General features: G+C 47.1%; 1 protein-coding gene across 1 annotated transcript; it reads left to right on the forward strand.

The window, feature by feature from the left end:
* On the forward strand, positions 6,856–9,670 carry LOC8054353. The gene has a single exon (XM_002465524.2). The coding sequence runs from the start codon at positions 7,290–7,292 to the stop codon at positions 9,243–9,245; it is 1,956 nt and encodes a 651-aa protein (XP_002465569.1). The 5' UTR covers positions 6,856–7,289; the 3' UTR covers positions 9,246–9,670.

Below are 10,649 nucleotides of genomic sequence, written 5' to 3' on the forward strand. Positions count from 1 at the left end.
CTCTTCTTTTGCGTGGTGAATGCAGACGTGTCGCGCTGTTTCTGGATTCTGAACATTTCAACAGACAGAATTGCTTGTTTTCCACTGGAAATGAGGTCGAAGTCCATCTTCCAAGTCGAACAACGAGCGACATGTATTAATAAACGTATAAAAGTTCATCAAATCAATCTGATTATATATTGATAATCGTATAAAAGTTCATCAAATCAATCTGATTGCGTCGCTTGCCACCATCACGCCATGTACTGTGAACTACAGCCCCCGTTTGATGGTGCTGCGTCCATGATTGTGCTATTTGTTTGGTGAAAAAACTGACCCAGCGCGCCCTGGATTCTTTATACGAGCAGCAGTCGCTCACGGCGGCAAGGACCAAGGGCTAATCCGTTATAGTACTCTGCTGATGCTGCGTCACAACACCGCAACTGCGATATATGAGAATCAATTCCAAAGCCTTTTTCCACTCACTGTTTTGTTAAGCGTTTTGTCAGAGCTTATTCACTTGAGTTTATCAACTAAATCAATCAGTTATTCAACAGTATTTTTTTACAATAAATTAGCCAACAGTATGGTTTATCGCCTTGTTTAGATGTGAAAATTTTTTGGATTTCGCTACTGTAGCATTTTCGTTTGTTTGTGGTAAATATTATCCAATTATGGACTAACTAGGATCAAAAAATTCATCTCGTGATTTTCAGATAAACTGTGTAATTAGTTTTTATTTTCGTCTATATTTAATGCTTCATGCATGTATTGAAAGATTCGATGTGACGGAGAATCTTGAAAATTTTTTGGTTTTCGGGGTGAGCTAAACGAGGCCCAAGAAGAAGGGCTAATCCGTAGTACTCTACTATCATCTAGAAGTTCAGCGGTCACCATCTCACCTCATTTTCAGAAACCCACGAGCCAGTGGGCCAGACAGAGGCGCTGAGTCTGCATCCTTCCAAACAAATCTGTGGCCCCGATCCTAAGGAGGAACCGTTTCAAGAAAACATGGAGAAAAAATTGGTTGATGTCGTCGATGGTCTTCTAGAAGAATCTAGATGTGTTTGGCTCGACAGGACCTACATACATGCTCTACTACTCTGCTTCGCTTCACGTCAAGGCCATGCTTTTTTGGCGCAAAGCGAACACTGCCCACAACATTCTTTTTATTTCTATCATAGAAACTTCATTCTTTGAAAGTAGCGGCGCTATTGAGAAAGTAATGGGGTCATCCATACCGTGCGCTAAAAATATCCATCTCCAATTATCCAACCCAAAATAAAGAGGGCAATGCTCACAGTAAGTAATAGCCAATTATACTCGATTTTTATTTTTATTTGAAAATAATCTGATCTAAAAAATATCACCAGTTCATGTAGCACGACAAGATGAGTGTTCACACTTTGAAGGCTCCACTTTATTAGTGAAGCTATTTTCTTTAGCTCAGCTCCATGATAACTTTATTAGTTGAGTTGGAGCTATTTTGATGAACTATTTAGCAAAACGGCTCTACATGCGGAGTTCCTTGACATGCCCGAACAAAAATCCAGCACAAGACCCACCACAAACGAGAGGGGAGCTAAGAGAAGCCATTATTTTCAGCTTTATCTCACATTCACCTATTTGTGAGAACATGTTTTAAGGAGCTCTTCAGGTAGAGCTATTTAATTTTATATCATTTGGTACAAAACAATTCATGGAACTATCAAACGATGCCTAATTTTTTTATAGGGTTGCGGCAATGACATGCAGATGTTTCATTTTAACTTTAACTACATCATCATAGAAGTGAATTTATTCAATTTTGAATTAGGCCAAAAATTAAAGAGTTGGGTTCTCGATGTATGGTTTTTTCGTGAATTGTTACACACGTCAAATCGTCTGGTGCATGTAAATACACAATGCTCTTCCTCTGAACCACACTGAACACTGAACGATCTATTGCAAACTGGCTTGATAATGGCGGATCGTTCAGTCCTTGACGCTGCACTGACAGTCACTGCAGGATAGGACGTTGTCCAGCCCATTCAAATCCGGCATGTGTGCAACCTTTCCACATTTGCTGCAGACTTTGTTTCGGGATCTACTAGAACTTGTATAAGACATATCATCACACATGACATTTCTAGTGCTTGTGTTATCATACAATTTATCAAAACGGCAAACCCAAACAAGGCCGGACATAGGGCACATGAACCTTACAGTCTCAATGTCTTTTATTCTTATTTTATATGAAAATAATTTCACAATACATGTGTGCCTTTGTACACTCCCAAATATAGTTATATTATTCATGAAATGAAATATGGAACTAATATAAGACACGCCGATGTTGATATATTTCCGGCAACTCTTAACGCCTCTCACTTACTGATTCTGTGGCCCCTTGAGATCCGAGTTGTCTTCTCCATCTTCGATGAACACCGTGTATCACACAAACAATTTTCTTGATAACCCATCATTTTTGGCTTCCATTTACAGCACTAAAACACTGCACTGGTCTCTACGTCCGGAAAGGAGGATTCGTCGAGGATCCGGAAAGAATATTCGTCCAGTTTTTGCACTCGTTTTGTTAATATACATTCCATTCCATTAAGTAATTTTAGTGTTTAAACGTTCTATCTTTATATTTAGTGGACACATGTGCTCGTGCTACCTTAAACTTTAGCCAGGATATTAAACGTTTTGTTGCATATTCATGTCTAAATACATAGTAAACATCATGTAGAAAAAAACAGAACGCCTTAAGATTTGGAATAGAGGGAGAGTCCTTGTAATGTGATGCTGGGCTTACTTTTAACCCTTTCGTTTGGTCTCACGAGTCATGACAGCTGAAACAGCCGGACAAGTGTTTTCATTCTGGGTGACAAACTGATTTCGGGAAGGCGATAACCGATAAGCATATCACATCAACAAAAGGGCCCGAGAAGACATACGTATATAGCCCATTTATTTCTGACAAAGCATCATGTGGCCCAACTACAGCCCAATTTTGTGCCTATATTACTTTGGTCAGACAGCAGAGGAGCGAGCTGAAGTTGCTGAATGGCCGGGCCGTCGCTCTGTTTCGGTTACTTCGTCCGGCAACTCCCCTCGACTCTGGTGATGACTGATGACCACGTAGTGACGTAGTCCTACTAGCGGCTGCAAAACTTTTTAACACGGGAAAAAAAAAACTTTTCAAACGGATCGCGATCCAGAGCGGCATCAGCATGTGCCGCCCGTCCACCCGTGCGGTTTCTGTCGGTCAGGCACTCAGGTCAGGTCTCTGTAAAGTGTGCGTAGTGGGGCCAAGAAAATTCCCTGGCACCTGGACGAGCGTCTCAACAGCTGTGAGACGGCAGCCTTTGAGGCTGTCACAGCTCACGGAAATCGCAATGGCTCCAATGATCACAGCCATTTGTCAGGTCCTTAGAGCAACGTGGACTGAGCTGAAAGTTCAATTTGTTATATTTACTACTAGTAACGTGTGATCTCCTGGCCCGTCGCGCGCGTCGCGTGATTCTTGCCGTCCCTGTTTTTACTGTCAGGCACACAGCCACCGTGCGCCGCCGCTGTAGTTTACGCTAAGGCCTTGTTTAGTTCCGAAAAGTGAAAAGTTTTCGGTACTTTTCGTTTGTTTGTGACAAATATTATCTAATTATAAACTAACTAGGATCAAAAGATCCGTCTCGTGATTTACAGCTAAACTGTATAATTAGTTTTTGTTTTTATCTATATTTAATGTTTAATACATGAGCCACAAGATTCGATGTGACGGAGAATCTTAAAAACTTTTTGGTTTTCGGGGTGAAGTAAACAAGGCCTAATTTGCCGGGTGAGCTGAGTTCACAGTGGCCCGGGAATCAGACAATTAATTGCAAGAGGACACACGACAACGACATCGGCATGGTTGTTGAGCGAACGGATCGGGCACGCTTGATTGCTGGAGCTGCTCAGTTGGTTGTACTATCTTCTTTGAGAGAGAAGTTTGTTTTGAGCAGACCATTATTTGGTTTGGGTTAGCATATCGTCCTTTTTTCAGATGGATTGTGTCTGGGCAGATTATTAGCGTCGGCCGAGATTAGCGTTCCGGTCTCGTTGTTTACTTGTTTAGACGCTACTATTTATATTCGGGCAAGCGATATCGCTTCCACGGTTGATGATAATTGTCTCTCTAAAATAAAGGACAGGCTCGCGAGACGTAGGATTTTTGGCCGCATAGGCTCTTGCCACGTAGTAGCGCTACCTTTGCGATCAGGCAGCAAAATGCTTGGGACAGAATATCTGGCGCTCGTACTGTAGATTTCTGTAATCATAGCAGCAAGCGTGCATTCATCATTGCATACGTACCATTTATTTCCCCATAAATAGTAATCAGGGACCAGTAGGTCCGGTTCGTCTCCTTGGTCGAGATTGCAATAGTCTAGAATAATCAGTCCAAGAAAAAAAAATCTAGAACTAGATTGTTGCTGTTTTATTCCTCAAAAATGGATTTCGGATTACCAGAGGCAAGTACCTCTAGTTTCCCGTGATGCATCAGCTTATCTTGAACAAGAACAGCTGAGCGAGCTGGCTTTTTTTTTTCCCAAACAGCTGTGCGAGTTGCCTACTTTGTTCTTTGCTACCACTCTCGTTGTCAACCACTGCTGGGTTAGTAAACCAAAATATAGTTTGACTGGACATTTAATCTCAACTTGAAGTAGTTTATATGCTTCTTCCATACCTATAAAGAAAGTCGTTTAGAATAGCGATATAGTCGCCAAAGACTAACTTTGACTCCTTATTTTTATAAAAATATTTATCAAAAAATAGTATATGTATATTTTTATGAAAATATTTTTTCGACAAATTTATTCATGTAATTTTCATATTTTAAAACTCAACAATTTAAAAATTATTTATGATTTATATTTTCTATATTTGATTTAAACCTCGTCTAAAATAACTTTATTTATAGATATGGAGAGAGTATTTTGTTGCTCACGAAGAGCCGTACCCAAACCTACTCCTAAATTCTATCGACAGAAACAACCCGATAAAATATACTACTCACTTTGTACCAAAATAATTGCCCATTTCGTATTTTAAGAAGTGAACTAAATTCAAATTTAACTAGACTAATAAAAAAGGGAGAATTAGCTGTGGGACATGCATAATGATGGCCATTTGTCAGCGGACACTACGAAAAATTAGATTGCTCAAAGACACTCCGTTTGTTGTCAAATTTGCTGGCGGACACTACGTGTAATCAAATATTATTACAAAATAAATATAAAATCATATAAGTGCTAGAAAATTATCCTATAAATTTTTTTAGACTCTACACGATGAGAACTATATTGTAAAAATGATACTAACATTTATTTTTAAATTAGTTTATAATATAAAAATAATATGATTAATCTTATGATGCCTTTTTAGTACAGTATAATAAGTATTAGTATTTCTATAGATTGGTTTTTTTTATGGGGATGTGAGACGTACACCTCAGATAAAAAGAATATAAAACAGGTATAGTCGCTATACTATATTCAAATTTGACACTAGCTCTTGATTAAAAAGATTGATTTTTTATTAAAATATATAATATAATTAGAGCTCGAGAGTGCCCAAAGTGTATAGCGCCTTTCGTGCTGGCTTGCTACAACACACGTAGTCAGACCTCCAGTCGAGGCTCACGTATTTTGTCCATGTGCCACAAAAAGGCGCCCGGTTCGGTGCGGTGCGATTTGGTCACTGCCTCACTGGTCAGTCGCGTTACCCACGTAGCGCCAGTTTAGCAGTCAGCACCTGCATTCTGACTACTTTCGTCGCTGTCCACGTCGACACTTGGACCAGGTCAAATCGCGTCTTATTTGGACTGACAGAACGCCTCCTGTTCGTGTAATTTATGACTGAAGAGGCCATTGGCGTAGCAGACTGGCACGGCCTTTGTTAGTTCCGTGTAACATTTTCGTTTTTATTTATTAATTATTATCTAATTATAAATTAAATAGATTTAAAAGATTGGTCTCGCGATTTACAGATAAACTGTAATATATGTGCTGCAAGATTGGATGTGACAGAGAATGTATTTAGTGATTAATGTATGTGCTGTAAAATTGGATGTGACAGAGAATCTTAGCAGACAATCTTAAACAAGGCCGAACTCATAATGCCGAAATTTTGGAGCCGGTGAACAGAAACAAGGTTAGTTACGGCCTGACCGGGAAACGCAGAATTAGAGCGTCGCGACAAATGACAGCTTGGCGCCGCCTCACGCCCTCGGCGTGGTCGCGCGAGCACGTACGTGATCCCTCCCGCTGCCTTTCACGGCCGCCGGTGACGCGCCACTTGGCTGCACCGTCCGCTGTCCACCTCCTCCGCCACTAGTCCCGTCCGTTGCCTCTGCTAACCCGTCGATAAGCTTTTTCTGCCTCTGCTTCCTTCGATTCGATCGCCGTCTCCACGCACCGCAACTAGCGACGCTCCGGCCGTCCGCCGCCTCGACGCCTCGTCGATCCATCGTCGGGCAACCTGTCGCGGGGTTCTTGGGTGGGCGAGGGCCCTGGGTAGCAGCAAAACTCAGGCCAGCGGCGTGGAGCCGCACACGCGTGAGCACGACCAGTCGCGAGAAAGTGGAAGTGGAAGCAGGCAACCAGAAAACCAGAACCGGTATTTCTCAGCAGGTACACGAGCCGAAGCTGCGAAGCATACCACCGGACCAGCGGCCACGACCATCATCACCACAGCGCGTCCGCGGCATGTCTGTCTCCGCAGCAAAGGCGCCGTAAGGGCCCATCACCAGCCTGCCAGCCCGTCCGACATGGCCCACCGCGTCCGGTCCACCGACCCGGTCTCACGACTGACCCTGGCCGGTTGCTTGCTGATCCTAAAACCCACCCTCCTCCCCCGCGCGCTCCTCGATCCTCAATTCCTCATCCCGTGCTCGCCAAGGGACGAAACCGAAGACGGCAACGCCACAGCCCACAGACCACAGCAGTCAGCACGCCGGCCACACCAAAGACAAGCAAGCAGCTTAGGAATCCACGCGCCCGGCGCCTCCAATCCCCTTTTGCCTTGCTAGGCTTGCGGCGGTTCGTTAGTGGCGGGATTTTTCCTTTGCATTTCCCCGCCGCCGTCTTGGCACCTCGGCCCCTCCTCTGCGCCGTGCCCAACGCCGGGGAGCACCGGGAGCTAGCCCCCGATTTCAAGCTCAGTTCGTGGAGGTTGAGGCATCGGGCCCTGCCGATTGCCCACACGCACGCTCTCCGCCCAAAATTTGCCTGCGTCCTCGCCGCAAATCGTTTCCCGTGATCCCGAGGCGCGCGCGTGGTGCGACGAGGATGGGGGAAGGGGCGAAGGCGATGCTGACCAAGCCCATCCAGCTCGCGGACCTGGTGGCGCAGCAGGCGGGGTATCAGTGCCTCCGGACGGACTGCACGGAGCTGCGGTCCCGCGCCAAGAAGCTCGCCGAGCTCCTGCGGCAGGCGGCGCGGGCCGAGCTGTACGAGCGCCCCGCCGCGCGCGTCATGGCCGACACGGAGCGCGCGCTCCACAAGGCCGCGGGCATGGCCGCGCGCTGCTTCCAGAGCCACTCCCGCCTCCGCCGATTCTTCACGCTCAACCCGGTGTCGGGGCTCCCGCGCACCCTCGCCCTGCTCGACACCGCGCTCGAGGACATCGCCTGGCTCATCCGCATCTCGTCCCCGCAGGACGACGACGACGGCGACCTGCGGGGGCTCCCCAACATCGCGCAGAACGAGCCCGTGCTCGGCATGATCTGGGACAACATCGCGCGCCTCCACACCGGCGGCCTCGCCGCGCGGGCCGACGCGGCCGCCACACTCGCCTCCCTCGCCAACGGCAACTCCCACTTCGCCAAGTACATCATCGAGGAGGATGGGGTCGCGCCCCTCGTCAAGCTGCTAAAGGAAGGCACCGACGAAGGGCAGGAGGCCGCGGTCACGGCGCTCGGGCTTCTCTGCCGCGACGAGGACAGCGTGGAGAAGCTTCTCCACTCCGGGGTGTGCTCCGTCTTCGCCGCCGCGCTCAAGGATCCGCCGATGCGCGTGCAGGCCGCGGTGGCGGACGCCATCGCGTCGCTAGCGCGCCATAGCCAGAAGTGCCAGGACCTGTTTGCGCAGAGCAACGCCGTCCGGCATCTCGTCACCCACCTCGCCTCCGGAACCATCAAGGAGCATAGCAGGTATTCTGTCGGTGTGAACGGCTCCCGGAACACCGTTACTGCGGCGGCGGCGGCCACAACACCGCTTGGCAATCTTCACTCCGTTGTGCTTGCCGAATCGGGAAGCGTGCGCCAGGGCGAGCCTGGTTCCTCAACCAATGGCAATCAGCCGCCAAACCCGTTGGAAACTTCGACTGGCCAACAGCGAGCAAGAGCGAACCAGATGCAATCGGTGGTGCAATCCGCGATGGCGGCCACCAACACGACGACGACGACTGGAGTCATGCCACCAGGTGCGAGGCCCCAGCTGAGCTCAAACGGTTCAAGTGGCCGCGGATCACGCGAGGCCGAGGACCCGGCCACCAAGGCGCAATTGAAGGCCATGGCGGCAAAGGCTCTGTGGATGCTTGCGCGGGGCCATGTGGGAGTCTGCAAGAGCATAACAGAGTCTCGCGCGCTCCTCTGCTTCGCCAGGCTCCTCCAGAGCGGCGACGGCGGCGCGGGAACGGACCTGCAGTTGCACTCCGCGATGGCGATCATGGAGATCACCCGTGTCGCCGAACACAACCTGGCGCTGCGGCAGTCCGCGTTCAAGCCCAGCGCCACGGCAGCCAAGGCCGTCGTGGAGCAGCTCCTCCGCATCGTACGCAAGGGGGACGACGACGGCCTGCTGCTGCCGTGCGTCACTGCCCTCGGCTGCTTGTCCCGCACATTCACCGCGAGCGAGACACGCGTGATCGGCCCGCTGGTGGAGCTGCTCGACGACCGCGAGATTCCGGTCATGAAGGAGGCCGTGGCCGCGCTCACCAAGTTCGCCTGCACCGAGAACCACCTGCACGTAAACCACTGCAAGGCCATCGTGGACGCCGGCGGGGCGCGGCACCTCGTCCAGCTAGTGTACCTCGGAGACCAGCTGCAGATCGAGGCGCTCATATTGCTCTGCTACATTTCGCTCCATGTCCCGGAGAACGAGGAGCTCGCGCAGGCTGGGGTGCTCGCCGTTCTCCTGTGGGCGTCGAAGCAGGCACACATGGTGCAGGACCTGCGCGTTGAGGCACTGCTGCCGGAAGCCAAGGCTCGGTTGGATCTGTTCCAAGCCAGGGCATCCAGGTGATGATTGCAGCAACCACCAGTGGAGATGAATTAGTTCATCTTGCTTTGCAGAATCAGATTAGATTTGTGTCTATTGTTCTTTGTTAGTATTTCTCAGTTATGCTATTGTTAGAGTGTACAGATCGCAGTCGTATTTGTCTCGAATGGAAATATTTGATCGGTATAGTGGCTTATTGTCCGTTCCTAATAAATTCTTGTCGATCATGTCTGTACGTGTAAATTGAGATGGTAACAAAACAAGGTGTTTGTCATCATGTCATGCTTAGATCGACCCATCTGGTCCGATTTGGTCGCTGTTTAAGTGTAGGTTCACTGCTTCAGCCATAATGGCAGGTTGACTTGAACCCAAATGCACCTTTTTTCCTGAACGAAGTACACCTGCTACAATGATCACCGAAGATTCAAAATAGCAGATCAGCTACAGCATTTGGGGTATAAGTCATGTACAATGGACGTGCTAGAGACAACTAATGGGAGGTCTGTTGTCTCTAGCACGTTCATTATAGCCAAAATTGAAGTTAATTTGTGCTTCATCAGTTTGTGGTATTGACAGTTACGTGCTCTTCTTTTGGTTAGCAGGATATTTTGCAAATGTACTGTTCAAGTTTTTGTCAAAACTATGTATTCATTTTTTTAACTTCTGCAAACATCTTTCAATTAATAAATTTTGACATGGTTATTTTAACAATTTGACTTCCGTACGTATCGACGAACATACGTTTGCAATCTTGTACTTTCCGTTGAATTTACTACAACTTGTACTTGTCGGCTTCGATCAAATCACAATAAAACTGACGTCAATCATAATCTTGCAATACAAACCCCCACCCCAGCTAGTTTAAGATTCATTTGATGTGTTTAGTTCTACAGTACTAATTTGGGTACACAAGTCAAAAGTTAGGCACATATCTTAAGAATGAACAGCCGGTGGTATCTTTAACCAGGCATGACTGTATTTTAAGACAAGCTTGTCGGTCAATGAGGATCTTGCGGCTCGTGCAAAATAATTTATTGGACTATTATTTTATTATCATCGACGTTCAGGAAAAATGTCAGCGTGGCGACAGTTCTGACCTACGAAGAGTAATCCCCATATGCAATACCTGAGACTTTAACCACACGAATACTAAATCCGGTGGCGAAATTACTGGTAAATTTGTCAATCGTGGTTTGTCAACGGTATGATCCTAGCAGGAGGGAAATACACAAGGCGTGTGGCTTATTCTTCAGTTCGCTACTTTCCTGGTACTTGTTGGTACGACATATTTTGCTTCTGTTGGGAATTTTGGGGGAAACAATAGCAATAGGACACACGGTTTAATTAATTTATGAGTTAATGTTGACCGGTACAAAAGTAACATTTGGAAGCAAAGCAATGTGTTTGCTTGCTCGATTCTGACATTTG

Source organism: Sorghum bicolor, chromosome 1, assembly GCF_000003195.3.
Source record: "Sorghum bicolor cultivar BTx623 chromosome 1, Sorghum_bicolor_NCBIv3, whole genome shotgun sequence".
NCBI classification, from domain to species: domain Eukaryota; kingdom Viridiplantae; phylum Streptophyta; class Magnoliopsida; order Poales; family Poaceae; genus Sorghum; species Sorghum bicolor.

Coding starts and splice junctions, on each gene's coding strand:
- LOC8054353 (XM_002465524.2), top strand. CDS start 7,290: ATGGGGGAAGGGGCGAAGGCGATGCTGACCAAGCCCATCCAGCTCGCG.